This window comes from Glossina fuscipes, unplaced genomic scaffold (assembly GCF_014805625.2).
Source record: "Glossina fuscipes isolate IAEA_lab_2018 unplaced genomic scaffold, Yale_Gfus_2 0, whole genome shotgun sequence".
Lineage (NCBI taxonomy): Eukaryota > Metazoa > Arthropoda > Insecta > Diptera > Glossinidae > Glossina > Glossina fuscipes.
The window spans coordinates 12,982,086-12,999,358 of NW_023998414.1; the positions used below are offsets into that span (position 1 = coordinate 12,982,086).

At 32.5% G+C, this 17,273-nt stretch overlaps 2 protein-coding genes across 23 annotated transcripts in view; both read left to right on the top strand.

Moving 5' to 3' along the window:
* LOC119637269 (cytoplasmic dynein 1 intermediate chain) overlaps nucleotides 1-10,043 on the top strand; it is a 17,198-nt gene extending 7,155 nt beyond the window's left edge. For 12 of the 20 annotated variants that reach the window (XM_038033456.1, XM_038033378.1, XM_038033211.1 and 9 more), the window contains 4 exons: nucleotides 8,108-8,284; nucleotides 8,359-8,654; nucleotides 8,747-9,212; nucleotides 9,286-10,043. In XM_038033456.1, the coding sequence (XP_037889384.1) occupies nucleotides 8,108-8,284; nucleotides 8,359-8,654; nucleotides 8,747-9,212; nucleotides 9,286-9,800 (1,454 nt within the window). In that variant the 3' untranslated portion in view covers nucleotides 9,801-10,043. The remainder of the gene's footprint in view (nucleotides 1-8,107; nucleotides 8,285-8,358; nucleotides 8,655-8,746; nucleotides 9,213-9,285) is intronic. The other 8 variants (XM_038033697.1, XM_038033855.1, XM_038034095.1 and 5 more) reach the window with 2 other exon arrangements.
* Nucleotides 10,044-14,146: 4,103 nt separating this feature from the next.
* LOC119631346 (annexin B10) lies at nucleotides 14,147-17,209 on the top strand. Of its 3 annotated transcripts, XM_038023469.1 has the most exons (5): nucleotides 14,147-14,305; nucleotides 14,651-15,359; nucleotides 15,422-15,603; nucleotides 16,840-16,842; nucleotides 17,027-17,209. In XM_038023469.1, the coding sequence occupies exons 1-5, from the start codon at nucleotides 14,294-14,296 to the stop codon at nucleotides 17,081-17,083; spliced, it is 963 nt and encodes a 320-aa protein (XP_037879397.1). In that variant the 5' UTR covers nucleotides 14,147-14,293; the 3' UTR covers nucleotides 17,084-17,209. The 3 variants fall into 3 exon arrangements, with proteins under 3 accessions (XP_037879397.1, XP_037879407.1, XP_037879415.1); XM_038023479.1 differs by lacking the exon at nucleotides 16,840-16,842; XM_038023487.1 differs by lacking the exons at nucleotides 16,840-16,842; nucleotides 17,027-17,209 and adding an exon at nucleotides 16,507-16,655.
* Nucleotides 17,210-17,273: the final 64 nt, after the last annotated feature.

A 17,273-nucleotide genomic window follows, 5' to 3' on the forward strand; every position in this document is an offset into this window, starting at 1 on the left:
AAAAAAAAAAAACCAGTTTAGATATTACTTACCTTACTTTTAAGGCCATCCCTAAGAATTTGAACGAGGATAACTAACTATGCGGTAAAGTAATATAGCAGAGATAGTCAAAAGCTCTATATGCCAAGATGCTATCGAAGCAACTCGCAATTTAATATTCATCTTTTTGTCTAAGGAAGAAGAAAGGCTTTAATTATCCGTTAATAAAGGAATTTTGTCCTACAATTACTGTAACAAAAATATAAAATCCCATTAAAACATCGGTTAACATAAACATGTCGGAAAATTATATTCGGCCGCGACGGAATCTCTTATACCCATCACCGTTATCCTATCTATATCTATTCTTCAAGTCCTTATATTTGGTACCCAATTGATCATGTTGCTAAGGAAGTACGAACCCTGTCCCTTGTGGGGTCCATCATATTTATTTTAGACAAATAATATCGTCATGGGAGGAATGCACGGAATAAATTTCAAGACTTAATCTTCTTGACCTTTAGGTAAGTAATAAGCAGAAGACATAAAAATATTGAAGAAATAAAAATTTGGTGGGCGTAACCGATTTTTCCATTTTTTGACATGAAGAATAGTGTCCTGCTTAAAGTGTGGAATTTTTCATAATTTATAATAAGTAATAAGCAAAAACCCAAAAACGCGTCTGTGTCCAATTTACGCCAAATTTATGCCGATAGATTAATTTTTGCATCCAGCAGAATGTTTACCTCCTCATACACTACAATGACAGACAGACAACTATGCTTAAAGTGTTTTAGAGTTGGATGCTAGTCAACACTGTATATATATATATATATAAGCTGGTGCATAATTATGAGGCGTTCTTAAAAATTCGAACACGTTCAGCTTTATTGTTGGCACTGTGTTCGTGCGGGATCCATTCAGCCGATTTCCATTTCCATTTCCAAGCGTTTTGAGACGACGAAAGATGATTGAAAGGTCCAACATTCGAATCGTCAAGCTTTCGTCACCTTCCACGTCTAGGCTTGTTGGAGAGCAATCTAATGAATGTGCGATGAATGAGAGATCATCTGCTCAAGCGTTTTATCTTGACACGATTCATGTTTATCAACTGACATCCAAGCCATTAATTTAAATAAATAATAATTATCTTCTTGCAATGTCGATGGATGGAGTTGCACTAAATTCAATCCTAGGCTTGTTTTGCAAAAAGTGGAAATATTCATCAGAGGCCCTTGCAAAGCACAAATATTCTTATTTAACGAAAGTCTCTGTCCATACGTCCTCTACTATTAAAACGATGAGCTTTGCAAAAATTGAGAGATGATTATGATATTAAAATATATGGTATATAGTTTATAAATACATATATACATAAACTTTACGTATAAAGTATATATATATATATATATATATATATATATATATGTATGTATATTGTAAATTGATGGGTCTACGGCGAATAGAACTTTCTAACTTGCTAGCCAAGGAACAAACAAACTTATTAAAGTTTTCGTTGGACTAATTGCTCTTCTTGGAGTTTGTGTGTTAGTAGACAACTGTTGGAAGATAACATATGATAAGCTCATAAAATTACTTTTTATCGTATGTTATATTGTTCGATTGGAAAATGCCCCACTTTAAGCTAATAAGGAGCATAAATCATAATCGCTCTAAGAAGAAAGTGACAAAGAACTTTTTTAGTCATCTTTTTACACCTTATTCTTCCATGATGGCTATATAAAATGATTGAGTTCAAAAATTTTTCCAACAATTGTAAGATGAAATTTCTCGAAAATAACGCCTATTATTATTCGATTATGTTTAAAGGATACGATCAAATTGCTCCGAACTGTAAACAGGTTTGATTTGATGTACGGTCGAAGAGGTTATAAAGAAATTTAGATAAAAGTTTAAAAGAACAATAAAAATGTACAGTCCTTATTGGACATCAAGATGGTTGAAGAGACTTTTCTATCACCCAAAGATGAGGGTTATATTCATTTGGTGGAAACTTTTGTAACATCTAGAAAGAAGCATCAGAGACCCCACAGCGTCAAATTCTGAATCGATCTAAGCATGTCCGTCTGTCTGTTATAAACATTCTCTTGACCGCAAAAATGAAGCTATCGACTTCATGTTTGGTAGTTCTCGCATGCTTGGCTGGTATTCCAAATGGGACAAATCGGTCGAAGGACATGCCCATAGCACCACGTAAGCTGAGAATACGTCCGTTTCTTAAAAGGAATAAAAAATTGATGTTTTGATCATTATTCATCAATGAATGTACAACAAACTGAATATATATTCTGTGGGCAATGCCCGTAGCACCTGTACAAAAATGGAAAAAACTTACTACGCCTACGCCAATATTATCAAGTACCAAAGTTTAATTTTTTTTCAATACCTTTGTAAGACGCAGAAACAAGATTCAACAAGCCCCATAATGTATATAAATTCTTAGACAGAGTCAAATTTCGAATGCACAACTAAAACATGTTCGTCTGCCCACCTGTCTGTCTGCGTCATTCTATAGTATTTGTGGTAAAATATTATCCCGTTAGCGAAAATGAAGATATCGCCTACAAATTTGCTAAAGAATTTGGAAATGACTTAAACTTTGCCGAAGATACGCCTATGCGACAACAAATTTTTATTTTGAAAATAGAAAAAAGCAATCACGCCCACTTTACGTTATAGAGCATGAAAATTTATTTAGTTTTACCTTTTTTGGCTTTTTTTAGGATAACGGTGATGGGTATAAAAAATTCGGCCACGACCGGGCATAGTTTTCTTACTTGACTTTCTACTAAACTTTGTATGATTTTTTACTTCCATATAAAAAAAAAAAAAAAAAAAAAATGACAAACACACAGATTTTTAAAAAACAATGCCTTAGATCGCTAACGCTTACGTTATGCATCCAAATATGTGTGACAACCTGAAGATGGGCCCACCTATTATTACAGCAATCATTAGAGAGTTACTTTCAGCGTCAATTCAAGTTTATCTATCAGATATCAGATATCTGCCCATCTACTTTTGTGCTCAACTTATATTTCGCAAATTGTTGCGAGATACTGTGATCACATGCGAACGAATGAAATTATTTTTACAAACCCTCCCCATGAAACGTCTTTTTTCGAAGAAATTGTTATATGAAAAATTTAGAATCGAATGTATCAACTATCAGCTAACAATCCCCGCCCTCCCCTACTGCAATCATTTCTAGGAAACTTAAACCTTTATATGGGAAAGAGATCTAACTAATAACATGTGATTTATGATCCATTGATTGATCCATCAAATTTGAAAGACATAGGTCCAATCTTTTGGACCCAATCCTATATAAAAATTCTTCTCATTAAAAATAATTTTCGCAATAAAATTAATTTCGATAGATTTGGACCATGTCAGGTCTCTTCAGGGTTTAAATTTACATATACGGCCAACTATAGAAAGAAGGTATAATTTTTGGCATTTGGGCCTTATCGCGAAAATAATTAAAAAATTTATTATGTGTTATAGGTTTTCTAATTGTCGATCTGTCCCATCTTTTGTTTTGTTTATACTTGGGGTTTGGACCGCTGTCAACTTCATTATATGGTTTATTTAAGAACGGGATTTCATCATACGAATTTTAGTACATTGGACACGTTCAGACCTAGGTGCTATATATATACATATATATATAAATATATAAATATATATACATATAAAGTATATATATATATATATGTACATATTATTTTCTAATATGCGAATGCTTTTCATAATATTTGTAAAAATGAAAATTGTGTTAACATAATAAAGCATGCATTAATGTAATCATTATTGTAAAAACAGTTATGCAAAAATATAAATAATAAAATTTGTTAATAACACGCGAATGAACATTAATTTCTTAAATTAATCGATTAATTTAGAGTAAAATGTAAAAACATTATTACTGGCATAATAACACCATAATCCAAATACGTGATCTCTCTTCTATTCTCTTCTTTTTTTTGTTTTCTTATTTTTTTCCTTCTTTTTTTTTTTTTAATGAGACAGGAATTAGAATTAAACACCTGAGATAACTTTAAGTAATATTTCTATGTAAATTATTTAATTGAGGGAAAAAAAGTGTGTACCAAAAGTGAGCTCGAAATGAAATTTTTTAATCTAATAATTATTTAAAAAAAAAAAAAGAATAGACTATAGACTATGATGAAAAAAAATATCTGAAAAAGGAAAGTCTTAACTTAAATCGGCCCGCTTTTCGCCAATTGTATAATTATGTGAAGAGGGACGGACAGATTTACTTTTCATCATCTTCATGATAATACTAAAGCAAAAAACTCGGACATGGGATCAAGTCAGAACTGGCCTTGTTGGCCAGTTCATATATCATATGATAACAGAAACCAAACTATTTTTCGTCTTTTGTGCCATAAATGTCCATTTATTGGTAGCGGGATAAGGTGGCAGATGGTTTTTAATTAATGGAAACGAAGTTTAAATTAAATTTCAAATATCAGCTCATTTTGGATCACTCTTTTAATATAATGTTGATAATCTAAAAAATATTGAGCTCGATAGTAAACACAATTTTAGCTAGTAATTGAGTGAATAAATTGAGACTATAAATTTGAAAATTCCTTCTCAGGCTCAATATTTCTTAGACAACATCCAATATGTATGTATGTATGTATGTATGTATGTACATATGCAATTTTTTTTTTCACTAAGATGCGTCGCAACACTTTTACAATTAGCGCCTACCATATTTTTTTACATGCATCTATGCCTACTTACAAATATTTATTGAAATTAAAATTGGGTGGAGAAAAAAAACTTTTTTTTTTTTTTTTTTTTTTTTTTTTTTTCTTTGAAAAAGCGCATATAATTTTTTTCTAAACAAGATTAATACATAATTAATTGGCTTAATTAAATGTGCACTGCACCACGAATATTAAATGAATATATAAAATTTAAAAATTAGTCATTTTGCAAATTAATTACTTAAATTGTATTTACGGTATATATTTTGTGTGTATGTGTGCGTTGCGTGCTGTGCAAAAATGAAAACAGAAACATAAAAGGGGAAACATTTCAATATGCATACGAATCCAGCAAAAAATAATTGGCAATATAATATAATTAGAATGTCTGTCAACTTTCCTGCATCCACATATATGTAACGCTGCCTTTTGGAAAGGTATTCAAATGTAAAATAAAAAAAACAATGCATATAACAGCGAAAACTATACAATCACATCCTGCAATCATTCAAAAAAAAAAAAAAAAAAAAAAAAAAAAACCAATGCACATGTCCAATAACTCTATCGATTTTCTAAACGCTTCAAATTATTAGATATAACTTACTTACTCTATTATATTATTCTGTTTGTAGAAAAGCGGCCAATTCAAATAAATAAATACACTAATCATATTAAGCTTGTTCTCTCATCCTACTCAATACTCAATCAATACTGTATCCATACATTCTCTCAAATATATTTTAATATAACTTCGCACGATCGTTACTTAAAAAAAAAAAAATACTGTTTTGTGAAATTAACTCAATATCGCATTCTATTATGCATCGCTATCATATAGTTCTTAACTGTGATCGTTTTGTTTTTATGAAAGCCGTAAATAAGCAACCTTCTATAATTAAATTACATTTAGCATTCTTTATTGTGACGAGATCAGGTCAGGTGTACGATTTTTATCGTATCAATCGTACAATTATTATTCAATAATAGATCGATTAGGGACGAAGGCCAACGTTACGTATGAAATTTCCAATTCATTTCAGTTCATTATTACCTAACAAAAAAATCGTGCAAATTCGAAAGGAATAAAAGTTGTTTCAGTGATAAATGATGAATGATATCCGTTAAGAATAGATCTGACTAAGATTATTAACAAAAATCATTTATTTTTTCATTTTTCTGTTTGAATTTTGATTTTATAGATTTTTCAACTCCATATAAGACACATATATATATATATAAACAATTCCATGTTCCCTTTTGTTATGGTTTCTAGTCTATTCGATTCTAGCGTTCGTTCATCAATCACGTATTCTCCGCCGCCTGTTGTCTATAAATATTTTCCGATTTTTTACAATCTTTAAATTGCTCATCCTTTGCTCATTTACGTGGGTAGACCACTGTAAAAGTGTCTAAAAAAAAAAAAAAAAAAGAGGAGTTTGGACTGCTTTCGTGCAGCGTGTATCAAAGATTGCACTGCCCGTTGTTGTTTACCGAACTGCCAAAGTCGCCGCTCATAGCTTATAACGAAATCGGAGCGCTTTTCTCCAGATTTCAAGCGATAGACCTCACCACCATCATTCTCTCTTGCATATGTATTTTACATTTATATGATATTATACCCATACACAAACATTTAAGAGCAAGAAATCATTGCTGTTGCGCATCACGAGAGAATCCATTCTCTCAAATTTCAGTTGATGAGCTTAAATTAAAAATTAAATTACTATTATTCGCCTTCTTATCCAAAATTTTAATTGATTGAATACTTGCATGATATTGAAGATGTTTATACATTTTTCATAATGTTCACAATTCGTCGACGATAGACATTCCAAAAGTGATAATATGCGAAAGGTATATATATTTTGAATGGAATCGAGCATATTTCGTTATCTATGTTAGATATGAAAATTTTGTTTCCCTTTTTTTTTTTTTATATATATAGCAAATTTGATTCATATCTGTTGTGAATGATGATAAAGCAATATTACGAAATATTTCAAATTTTTCCAAAACTATCTTACTGTAATCGAAAAGGAGTAAGAGAGCGGCCTTTAATTCATTTAGAACTTCAAACTATCCAACTCGAGCCGATTGTTAAGTTTTGAACGTTAAATGCCATGAGAATCGAGTGTGTGTGAAACACTATCAATTGAATTTCATATACAAAAATCTCGAACAACTCACTAATGCAGTTTGAGAACGAGACCTTATTTGTCTCGACTACTATTCTAGCAAATAGCACTTTATCGCTCAAGTATTATACTCTGCTAGCAGAGTATGAATTGCCGGAAGCAATTCATAAAGCCTTACAATGCTATTACCTTCTAGAGTTGAAAATCCACTAAAGCACTTTTCCCCTTTTTCAAAAACTGAATTTTTTCACATGTTTTATATACACTTTTATTTGCTGGTTTCTTTTACAAGTCACTTATATGTAATCAATCCATGTGAAAATTGCATATGCTGTCGCCCGATTCTTGCTTCTTCTAACAATCGTAAAGTTGATCGTGAGTCTTGCTAATGACAAGATATAAAATATATTAAGTTTGTGCGGATGTATGCAACGCATAGAAAGAGCTGAATCGGAGCCATCTTTAAGCTTATATGCCCGTCTATATATCTATGTCTATCCATTCTTTGGTCTTTCTTCTTGTTTTCTTGTGTTTAACTTAACAATTTTAAAGACATCTTGATACAGTTTGATACGCTGATGTGCTTTGATCCAAGGACGAACGCTATTGAAAATGTTTCGGATCGAACCACTTTTTCGACCACTTTCCCGACCACTTTCCATAACATAACGCCTCGATACATGAATAATTGTACGTTAGTGTTACTTATTTATTTTTATTAACGTAATTACTCTGTCGATAATTTAAATGGAAATTCTTTTTTGAGCCTTTTAACTTTAACACATTCTTCTCTCTGCGTTTCATAGGGAGATATTCGACTAATGTACTTAGGTGTTTTCTGATTGTTTATATGATTTGATTTTTTTCCTGAGCGTAGTGTTGTTGCCGCTAATAGCAAATTCAAACTGATAGGGGAATATAGGAGATAGTCTTCGAATCGATCGCAGTTATGTATACAATTACTTCGTACTTCGTGGTATCCTTAATATCTTTTATAACATTTGTCATTTTCAATGACTTCAATGCCTTCGATGCCAATTATTTTGTAACCGCAATACCACTTATTATGTAAATTATTTAAAGAATGATCTTCAATCGAAATGAGAGTGCAGTTATTTAAAAACAAAAAAAAAAAAAAGAAATTCAATAATGAAAAGAAAAGTAGAATTTGTTCCTGTTCTGTCGATTGTCATATTCCTTTAGCTGTGTTAGTTTTTATACCTTAAACAGTACTTGCATTTGATGCCCAAGGAGATGACGAAGAAAATTCTCTGCCCCATTTGGATCATGGGTTTACATCGAAGCTACCACCGGGTTTTCTGACACATGGTTTACCTACAGTTAAGGATGTAGCTCCTGCTGTCACGCCAATGGAACAGAAAAAAGAGCATGAAGAAAAAAAAGAGAGTAAGTTATGACGCAATCTAGCGAATCATTTATTGAATTATTGAAAAATCAAAATTACTATTGATTTCGCATAGTTAAAGAGTTATCCGAAGATCAGAAACAAATGATAATATTGTCCGAGGACTTCCAAAAATTTGTGTTACGGGCTGGTCGCTTCATGGAACGAGCACTCTCCGAAAACGTAGACATTTATATGGACTATATTGGTGGCGGTGATAGCGAAGAGGCAAACGATGAAAAATCCCATGCTCGTCTATCTTTAAATCGTGTGTTTTATGATGACCGCTGGTCAAAAAATCGTTGTATTACATGTATGGATTGGTCTTCACATTTTCCTGAACTAGTTATGGCTTCCTATCATAATAATGAGGTTTGTGTGTGTGTGTGTGTGTGTGTGTGTGTATGTTTATGTAAAACATAATTCATTTATTAATAAACGTTACATTTTATTTCGGGTAAAAGGAGTGTCCCAATGAACCAGATGGTGTTGTTATGGTATGGAATACAAAATTTAAAAAACAAACACCTGAGGATGTATTTCATTGTCAAAGTGCCGTAATGTCGACCTGTTTCGCCAAATTTAATCCCAATTTAATATTAGGTGGCACATATTCCGGTCAAGTTGTACTATGGGATAATCGTGTTCAAAAACGTACTCCGATTCAACGTACCCCACTTAGTGCAGCAGCTCATACCCATCCCGTATATTGTTTACAAATGGTCGGTACACAGAATGCACATAATGTTATATCAATTTCATCAGATGGTAAATTGTGCTCTTGGAGCTTGGATATGTTATCGCAACCACAGGATACTCTTCAACTGGAACAGAGCCAGAAGAAAGCAATCGCTATTACGTGTATGGGTTTCCCGGCTAACGAAATCAACAGTTTGGTAATGGGAAGTGAAGATGGTTACGTTTATTCAGGTGAACATATCTACATAAATATATTTTCATTTTTATAATATAACAGTAAATAAGTTTAATTCACTCATTATAGCTTCTCGTCATGGGCTTCGTTCGGGCGTTAACGAGACTTTTGAAAAACATTTGGGTCCAGTAACGGGTATTTCTACCCACTACAATCAATCTTCGCCTGATTTTGGTCATTTGTTCCTTACCTCGTCTATCGATTGGACCATAAAATTATGGTCGTTAAAAGATCCAAAGCCATTATATTCCTTCGAAGACAATTCCGATTACGTTATGGATGTTGCCTGGTCACCAACACATCCCGCTCTATTCGCCGCTGTCGATGGTAGCGGCCGATTAGATTTGTGGAATCTTAATCAAGATACCGAGGTACCAACAGCGTCAGCTATTGTCGAGGGTTCACATGCGCTGAATCGTGTATCTTGGATGCCCAACGGTCAGCATGTCACAGTCGGTGATGATGGCGGTAAATTATATGTCTATGATGTGGCTGAACATTTAGCCCAACCCTCGCGTGACGAATGGTCTAGGTTTAGTGCCACGCTCAATGAATTGAGGATGAATCAAAGTGACGAAATTTAAGTTAAACACTATATATACACAAAACTGCAACACACTTATAATTCTTTTTTTTTTTTTTTTTTTTTTTTTTTGTAAGATGTATAAAAGACATGAATATTCTTAAATTGCAATTTTATTAGCTTTCTTCCCATTATAATGGCATCCGTCTATATCATTCTCTTATATGCTTCGTGTTCGTGCGAATATCACGCGAACGAATATTTTGTAATTTAATAATAAATTAATTATTTATTTCATTGCTTCGTCACATTTTTCTTATCCCATAATATTTTCTCATTCATTTTAATTTGCAATTAGTTTTAATGCGAATTCTTTGAATTCGATTCATCTTCAAAATAACAAAGAAATAAACATTTAGAAAACTGTTTTAACGTTTACGGCTGAAATTAATCTGAATAGAGAAAATTTGAAAATATTTTCAGTTGCAAAATAAACTCAATATATTGAACTTTACAAAAATTGTAATAACCTAACCATATAATACGTACTAAGCAAATCAATACACACACATATTTAAAAAAAAATATATAAAAAATAATAAATTAAAAGGCGGAAAAGTAAAGAGATGAAGTTTCCTTATCTTCATGGGATATTAAATTGGTTTAGACACAACTTTTCACGGAATATTTACATCCTAGTGCGAACTGCACTATACGACTACCTTTAGATGATGGCATATTGCAGGAGTGTCTCAGAGCGATATCTCGCTTTCGTTTACCGATTTTTAGGAATCAGAAAAATATATGTAATGATATTGGACTCTTGAGCTTGTGAGAAAAGGCTTATTATAAGTCTCGATTACCAACAATAATAGAAAGCAGATTACGTTAAAAGCGGACGTAAAGGAAAGTCAAAGCTTGAAGCTATTGGTGGACGGCGAACATCAGAAAATTAAAATCCTGCCGTAGACGAATGAATATTCTTGTAATGCATAGCTCAACAAGTTTGTGTTCAGCTCATGAGCATGAAGAACGCAAAAAATATATTGGATTGTAAGGACCCAAAGCTGTCCATTGTTTTGGCTTCACAGGTTCTCCGTCTCTGGTGGGGAAGAGAGGGCGCTAGTTTAAGTTAGAGAGTAGGTTAGCATAGGAATAGATTAAGAATAGAATAAGTATAGGGTACGGATAGACTAAGAATAGGATAAGAATAGATTAAGTATGGAATAAGAATAGGATAGGAATAGAATAAGAACAAAGTGAGGATATAGAATAAGAATAGGTTACGACTAGAGTTGAGTAAAATAAGTTAAAATAATTTAGAGTTAGTCTTGGTTTAGAGTCGTTGAGAATTAGTCGTGATTTAGAGTCTTAGTATGATAATCTTGGTTGGAAGAATTATAAATTAAAGAGTGAATAATAAAGGTCCCTGTAAATATAAATTTTCTTGTGTTTTCCTGGGCCGCTGAACTGCCCCGGCCACTGAGAATGGGCCGCAAAGCCCTCACAATATATATATATATATATTTTATGTTAAGGGAAAGATCTTTAAATTCTCTAAAGCATTTTCCTTTTTTTTTTTTATTTGTGCCAGTTTGGCAGAATGTTAAGGAAATATTGATGTGAAAATTTAAAATATTTGTTGAATTCAAATTCATAACATACTCATATACATACATATATATATGGAAAGAAAAAACCGCTAGTCTCTATCTACATTCCTCCACTTACGTTATGTCTTATGCGTCCGTATGTCTTGGTTGTTGGGTGTGGTTGCTATGCTTTTCTTTATATTATTTCTAGCCAATTATTTAGCTACATTGTAATTCTGTATAAACTATAACTTATATAAAAAGTTACTCGGGCTTTGAAAACTTAAAACTTCTAGCTCCCAAAATTACACAACAAAAATGCACAACTAAAGGATGTTGCATGTGGTAGAGTCTGTGGTAAACATTATGCCGTCGTCTTCAAATACGACATATTGGATATTGAAAGTTCCTACAGGCACATTCAGAACGAACGCTCAGAACTGCATTTTCGACCTTTTTTTAATTTTATTGTTTGATTCGAAGAAATCCATTGATCAAAATTAACGCCAGCATCAAATATATTAATTCAACTTTTTGTTATAATCTACGCCACTTGTAGTACAAGGATATATTAAGTTTTTGCGGATGTATGGCCCACAGAGAAGAACTTGAGATCAACTTAACTTTTATTATGCCGAAGCTGATATGTGCGTTTATCGCTCGTGTTATCTTATGTTCAACCTACAGGCCGTAATCTTTAAGGTATTTTGACGACATTTAGTACACTAACCTGTTTTGGCCAAAAAACCAATTCTATTGAATATAGTTCCAATCGGCTCATTTTTTCGATCACTTCCCATATAACATATATTTTTGAAAAACTATACCACGTGGTGCAGGGTATTTAATGATGGATCTTGACTCATTCTAGTGTTTTTACTTGTTTAAAAACAATTACGTTTTCATTAATTTAACTAAGCAAGATACGATATGAAAACTACATGTAAAACGAGTCTCTCGATTTAATGCAGTGCGAGTTATTGTGTATATCGTGGATTCCACGCAGATCAAGTGTCTCACGAATACGCTAATAAACGTATCAACTAAGCTTTTTTCCCTCGTTCCTTACGTTTGCACTGTAACGATAATTTGAACGTTAAACTGAGAAGAAATTGAGGGTAAGGTGTCAGTGTTTCCCTTGGATAATACAATCGTCATTGCAACATATTCGTATTTCGATTCTTATTAAAGGATATGAAGTTTTGACAAAAATCTCAATTACCCGATTTCGTAAGCCGATATTTTACTTAAAGTTTGGCTTAAAGAATCTGCAAAATCCTACAATATTTAACAGAACCGCGAACGCGAACCGGAAATGAACAATAGAATTCCACCTGTCGTGGGAAAGTTTACGTTTGTGACATTCAACGGTTCGTTGAGGGGGTAAACAACGTAACTAACGATTTCCATGGACAGTTGTGGTTAACCCATTTTTTCCAAACCGAAAAGTAACGAGTAATGAGTAACAAAGTTGTTGTCTAATTAGCAAAAGGCGAAAAAGAATTGATGATGATCAAAACCAATTTGGAAGAGCATGGCGACGAGTAGGATAAATTATGAAATTACCTGCTAACTATCGATAAGGTTTTCATCTTTGAAAACTTAGCTCCCGACTGGTGGTTATAATGGATAATTGGTAAATATTTTTTTTTTAATCGAGACAAACTATGGATTTCGTTTTCTTCTCAGACATTTATTTTGTTCTCTTAATTTAACAGTTGATTGCGAGGTATTCAACCTTTTTGTTACACCCTTTATTAATTGGCGTGGATTTCAATTCCCTTTAAAAGGTTGTCATCAAAGTCGAAAGGACATCCCATCTCTTAACGTCATATCTCCAGAACGGAATTCTACAAAACCGAATTATTAGTCCTTCACCGTATGCGTATGCACTGCATATTTTTTCAACTGTTACCTTAGCGTTATTGCCTTGTTTAAATTCCCAACACAATATATCTAATATATGCACTTTTTGAATCTCCAGTTGACAGAAGACCAATTGGATCCTCATCTATATAGTGGAAACACAAACTCGTTCGTTCGGCGACTTATGGTGAGCAAATGCAAACAATAGATTCTATCTAACTGCATTGGAAATTATTTATGACTCGACCTAATAGTTTGTATGTTAAGAAAATCACGAAATTGAGTTCATTTAGTCCCTGCGCATGCAATCGTTTGCAACATTCTATAAAATACAAATCGGAAATCGCATATAGTATACATTTGCTTAAATCCTACAGATCAAGCTTAGAAATGACAATGATCCACATTGAATCACCTCTTCAATAAATAAACATCTATAATCCCTTGCAACTATTCATCTAAAAGTTAATACAAATACTTCAAAAAAGTCATCTTTAAAGATGAATGTGAAAATTGCTCTAGTCACACAACCTGGAAACAAGCCCACATTCACAATCATCAAAATGCTTTACAATTTTTATATTTCAGTTTTCGTATCACATATTTGTTTCATAGTCTGTGTTCATATATATTCGCTTCATATATTTTCGTAAGATCGATCCGCAGCGATATGAATTTATATGATAGACGGCCCCTTGGCCGCGAATCGAACATACCTGATCTGAAGCTCATGTACTAAACAAGGCGATGGAATTTTAATGATTAATGAAAGCTTTTTTACGAAATGAATCAAAACTAAGTGAAGAGAAACTGTGTCATTGTTTATTGAATGAATTCCTCTAAAATTATGTTACGTCCGCGTTCTTACTCATCGCACATGCACACATTGTGCACTGTAGAAATGAACTTAGAAAAGCTATGCATACATAAACTTTTAAATTGAAAACAATGAGATAAACACAAGTCGGTTTAGTTTAATCTTGGAAGCAAACTCAAAGGTACAACAACAAGCGAAGGTGAAAAGTAAAAAAATCTCCTATAGTGAAAGTGTACAAAAATTAAGGAAAATTCCAAAATATTTGCCAAAACAAGCGAAATGGTTTATACGGTAAATAGAAATTTTCTTTTAGTTACTAATAAAATTTGGGAGACAAGTAAATTTTGAAAATAATATTTAAGGAAATGAACAATTAATATTAATTAAAATATTGCATTTATAGCACCATTAGTGCAATGAAATGATATCTACTGCGCCTTTTTTTTTTTTTTTTTTTTTTTTTTTTTTTTTTTTTTATGTATTTTTATATATGATATATCTATGCATAGTTATGCGTTTGTTTGTGTGTTGGAATTAATTTGTATCTAGTTTTTTATAATGAGTCATCTTATCTCTTATTATATCTGTTTGTATGTGCATTAACTGGTATTGATGTATTGCTTTTTTGGGGAACAGCCCATACCCACCGTTGTACCCGTTAGTCCGTTTGATGCGGCTGCGGATAGCCAGACTTTACGTGCTGCTATGAAAGGCTTTGGCACCAATGAGGAGGAAATTATAAATATTCTTACTACGCGTTCTAACGCCCAGCGCCAACAAATTAAATCCAAGTATGAGACAGAATTCGGTCGGGATTTAATAGATGACTTGAAAAGCGAATTGGGTGGAAAGTTTGAAGATGTCATTATAGGTTTAATGACTCCGCTCGTTGAGTATCTTTGCCAGCATTTGCATGACGCCATGGCTGGTATGGGTACCGATGAAGATACCTTAACCGAAATTCTATGCACAAAATCCAACGAGGAAATGCATGCAATTGTCAAAGCTTATGAAAATAAATATGGCCGTCCTCTGGCGGAGCAAATGTGTAGTGAAACTTCAGGCCATTATCGACGCTTATTAACTTTAATTGTAACTGGTGTTCGAGATGCCGCAGGTACAGTTGATCCAGGAAGAGCCAAAGAAGCGGCTGCCGAATTGTACGCTGCTGGCGAAGCTAAATTAGGCACCGACGAAGAAGTCTTTAATCGTATTATGGCTCACTCCAGTTTTGATCAATTGAGTTTGGTTTTCGAGGAATATAAAGAATTGTCCGGCCAAACCATAGAGCAGGCCATTAAACATGAAATGGATGACGAATTGCATGATGCTATGATGGCTTTAGGTAGGAATTTTATTATCTTCTTAATTGTAAATTTCTCCTATAATTTTATATACCGTCGCCAGTTGAATGCGTGCAATCTCCAGCTGCCTATTTTGCTAATCGATTATATAAAGCTATGGATGGTATGGGCACTGATGACACCACACTAATTCGTATTGTAGTATCGCGATCGGAAATTGATTTGGGCTCCATAAAAGATGAATTTGAACGAATTTACAATCGCACTTTAAGCAGCGCTATAACGGTAATTATATAACATACATTATGTTTTAAGATAACTTTAGAGAGTAACCAAAACCAAAATCTATTCTTCAAATGTCGATTTAAATGAATTAAAAAAGTTATAGGTTTCTTAGAGAAAATCTTGAACATGCATCTGTCTCACTCTAAATCATTTTGTTAGCTAAACTCCAATGATAATAGAAAAATTCCAAGACATTGCCTAAAACATCAATCAAGCAATAATCTTAAAATCATATCGATCACTTGAACCTTCGGACAGTCTAAAAATATTAACTTGACATTTCACCTAACATATTAAGCATTAATGTATCAAATGTTAAGGTATATCAATCTCAAGTGGAGCTAATAGCTTGGCCCGTGAAAATAAGTGAACTTGTCTAAAAGACATAAAAAAAATTTATTCTGTTAATAGGAAAAAAAAAAAAATATTATTATCAACGCCTTTCACTGTCGAATTTGCAGTGCCTAAAATTCTCGTCGCGTTGAAGGAAAAATAAAAGAAACCATTGATAATATTTTAGGGAAAATCGAATAAGGAGTCGACATATGAACACATAACTGTCATAACTTTCCGGAAACAGTTTTACAGGTGGCTAGAAAAATAGGCACAACCCTTGAGTGTTAATGATCTCATGTTTCAGAAAAATTCTATTACTTTGGATTTTGCTCTTGAAGTATTATTGATATCCGATGACGAGAAACCAATAACATTAGCAAGGGAAGCATTCCAAGTGCAACTAAAAACAAAAAATGGTAGGAGAAGGATAAAAGACAGGCTGTAAATAATTCAGGAGGCCTATCTTACTACATTTCTCAAAGATCTGTACATATATGTTATCTATTTTGTCAACTCTTTTATATGATATCGTTTTGATTATTACATACAACATTATCTTTTTGTTAGACGGAAACGGATGGTGACTACAAATGTGCCTTAATTGCACTTTTAAACGGAGCTTAATATGAAAGGCGGCCTCGATAGTTTGATCTTAGCGTTAACAATTTTTTTAATTAAACACCATTTTAATTTGTAAATAAATGGAGTATGATTTCAAATAAAATAAAAAAAAATAAATAAAAAAACTAGTATCCAGATTTTAATATTAATAACTTTCAAACTAACTGACTAATAAAAATTATAAGTCAATATATATTTTAAAAAATATTCTAATGAAATATTTTTATATCTTTCCTATGACACAAACTATTAAAATGGTGTTCCTTTCATCTTATATAGGATGTAAGTATTGAAAATTAAAGTTTAGAAAATCATCATTAATCATTTACATACTTTTATATATATATATATATATATATGAATACAATTAAAAATATTTCATATAATTAAGTCATTTGCATTCTAATGCATACCTACAGGGATATATATGAAAAAAAAATTTTTGTTGTATTTTTTTTTTTTTTAGTCTGAAACATCGGGGGATTACAAACGTGCCTTAATTGCTCTCTTGGGCGGCGTTTAAATGAAAAATCTTCGAAAGCAAGCAATCGTTGTCGGCAACTAGAATGAGAACATTCCATATTTTCGAGCATTTGTATTTGTTTTACATTAATAAATCTTAAAGTGGAAGTAAAATTCAACATAAGAATATTGTAATTTCATTTTCATAATTGTAAATTTTGCGAAAACAAAACCAAATAATAGCGACGCTC

What these genes read in the sequence shown, in the direction of transcription:
- LOC119631346 (XM_038023469.1), top strand. An exon ending in TGATGCTATGATGGCTTTAG is followed by an intron (nt 15,360 to 15,421) that starts GTAGGAATTTTA and finishes TACCGTCGCCAG; the next exon opens with TTGAATGCGTGCAATCTCCA.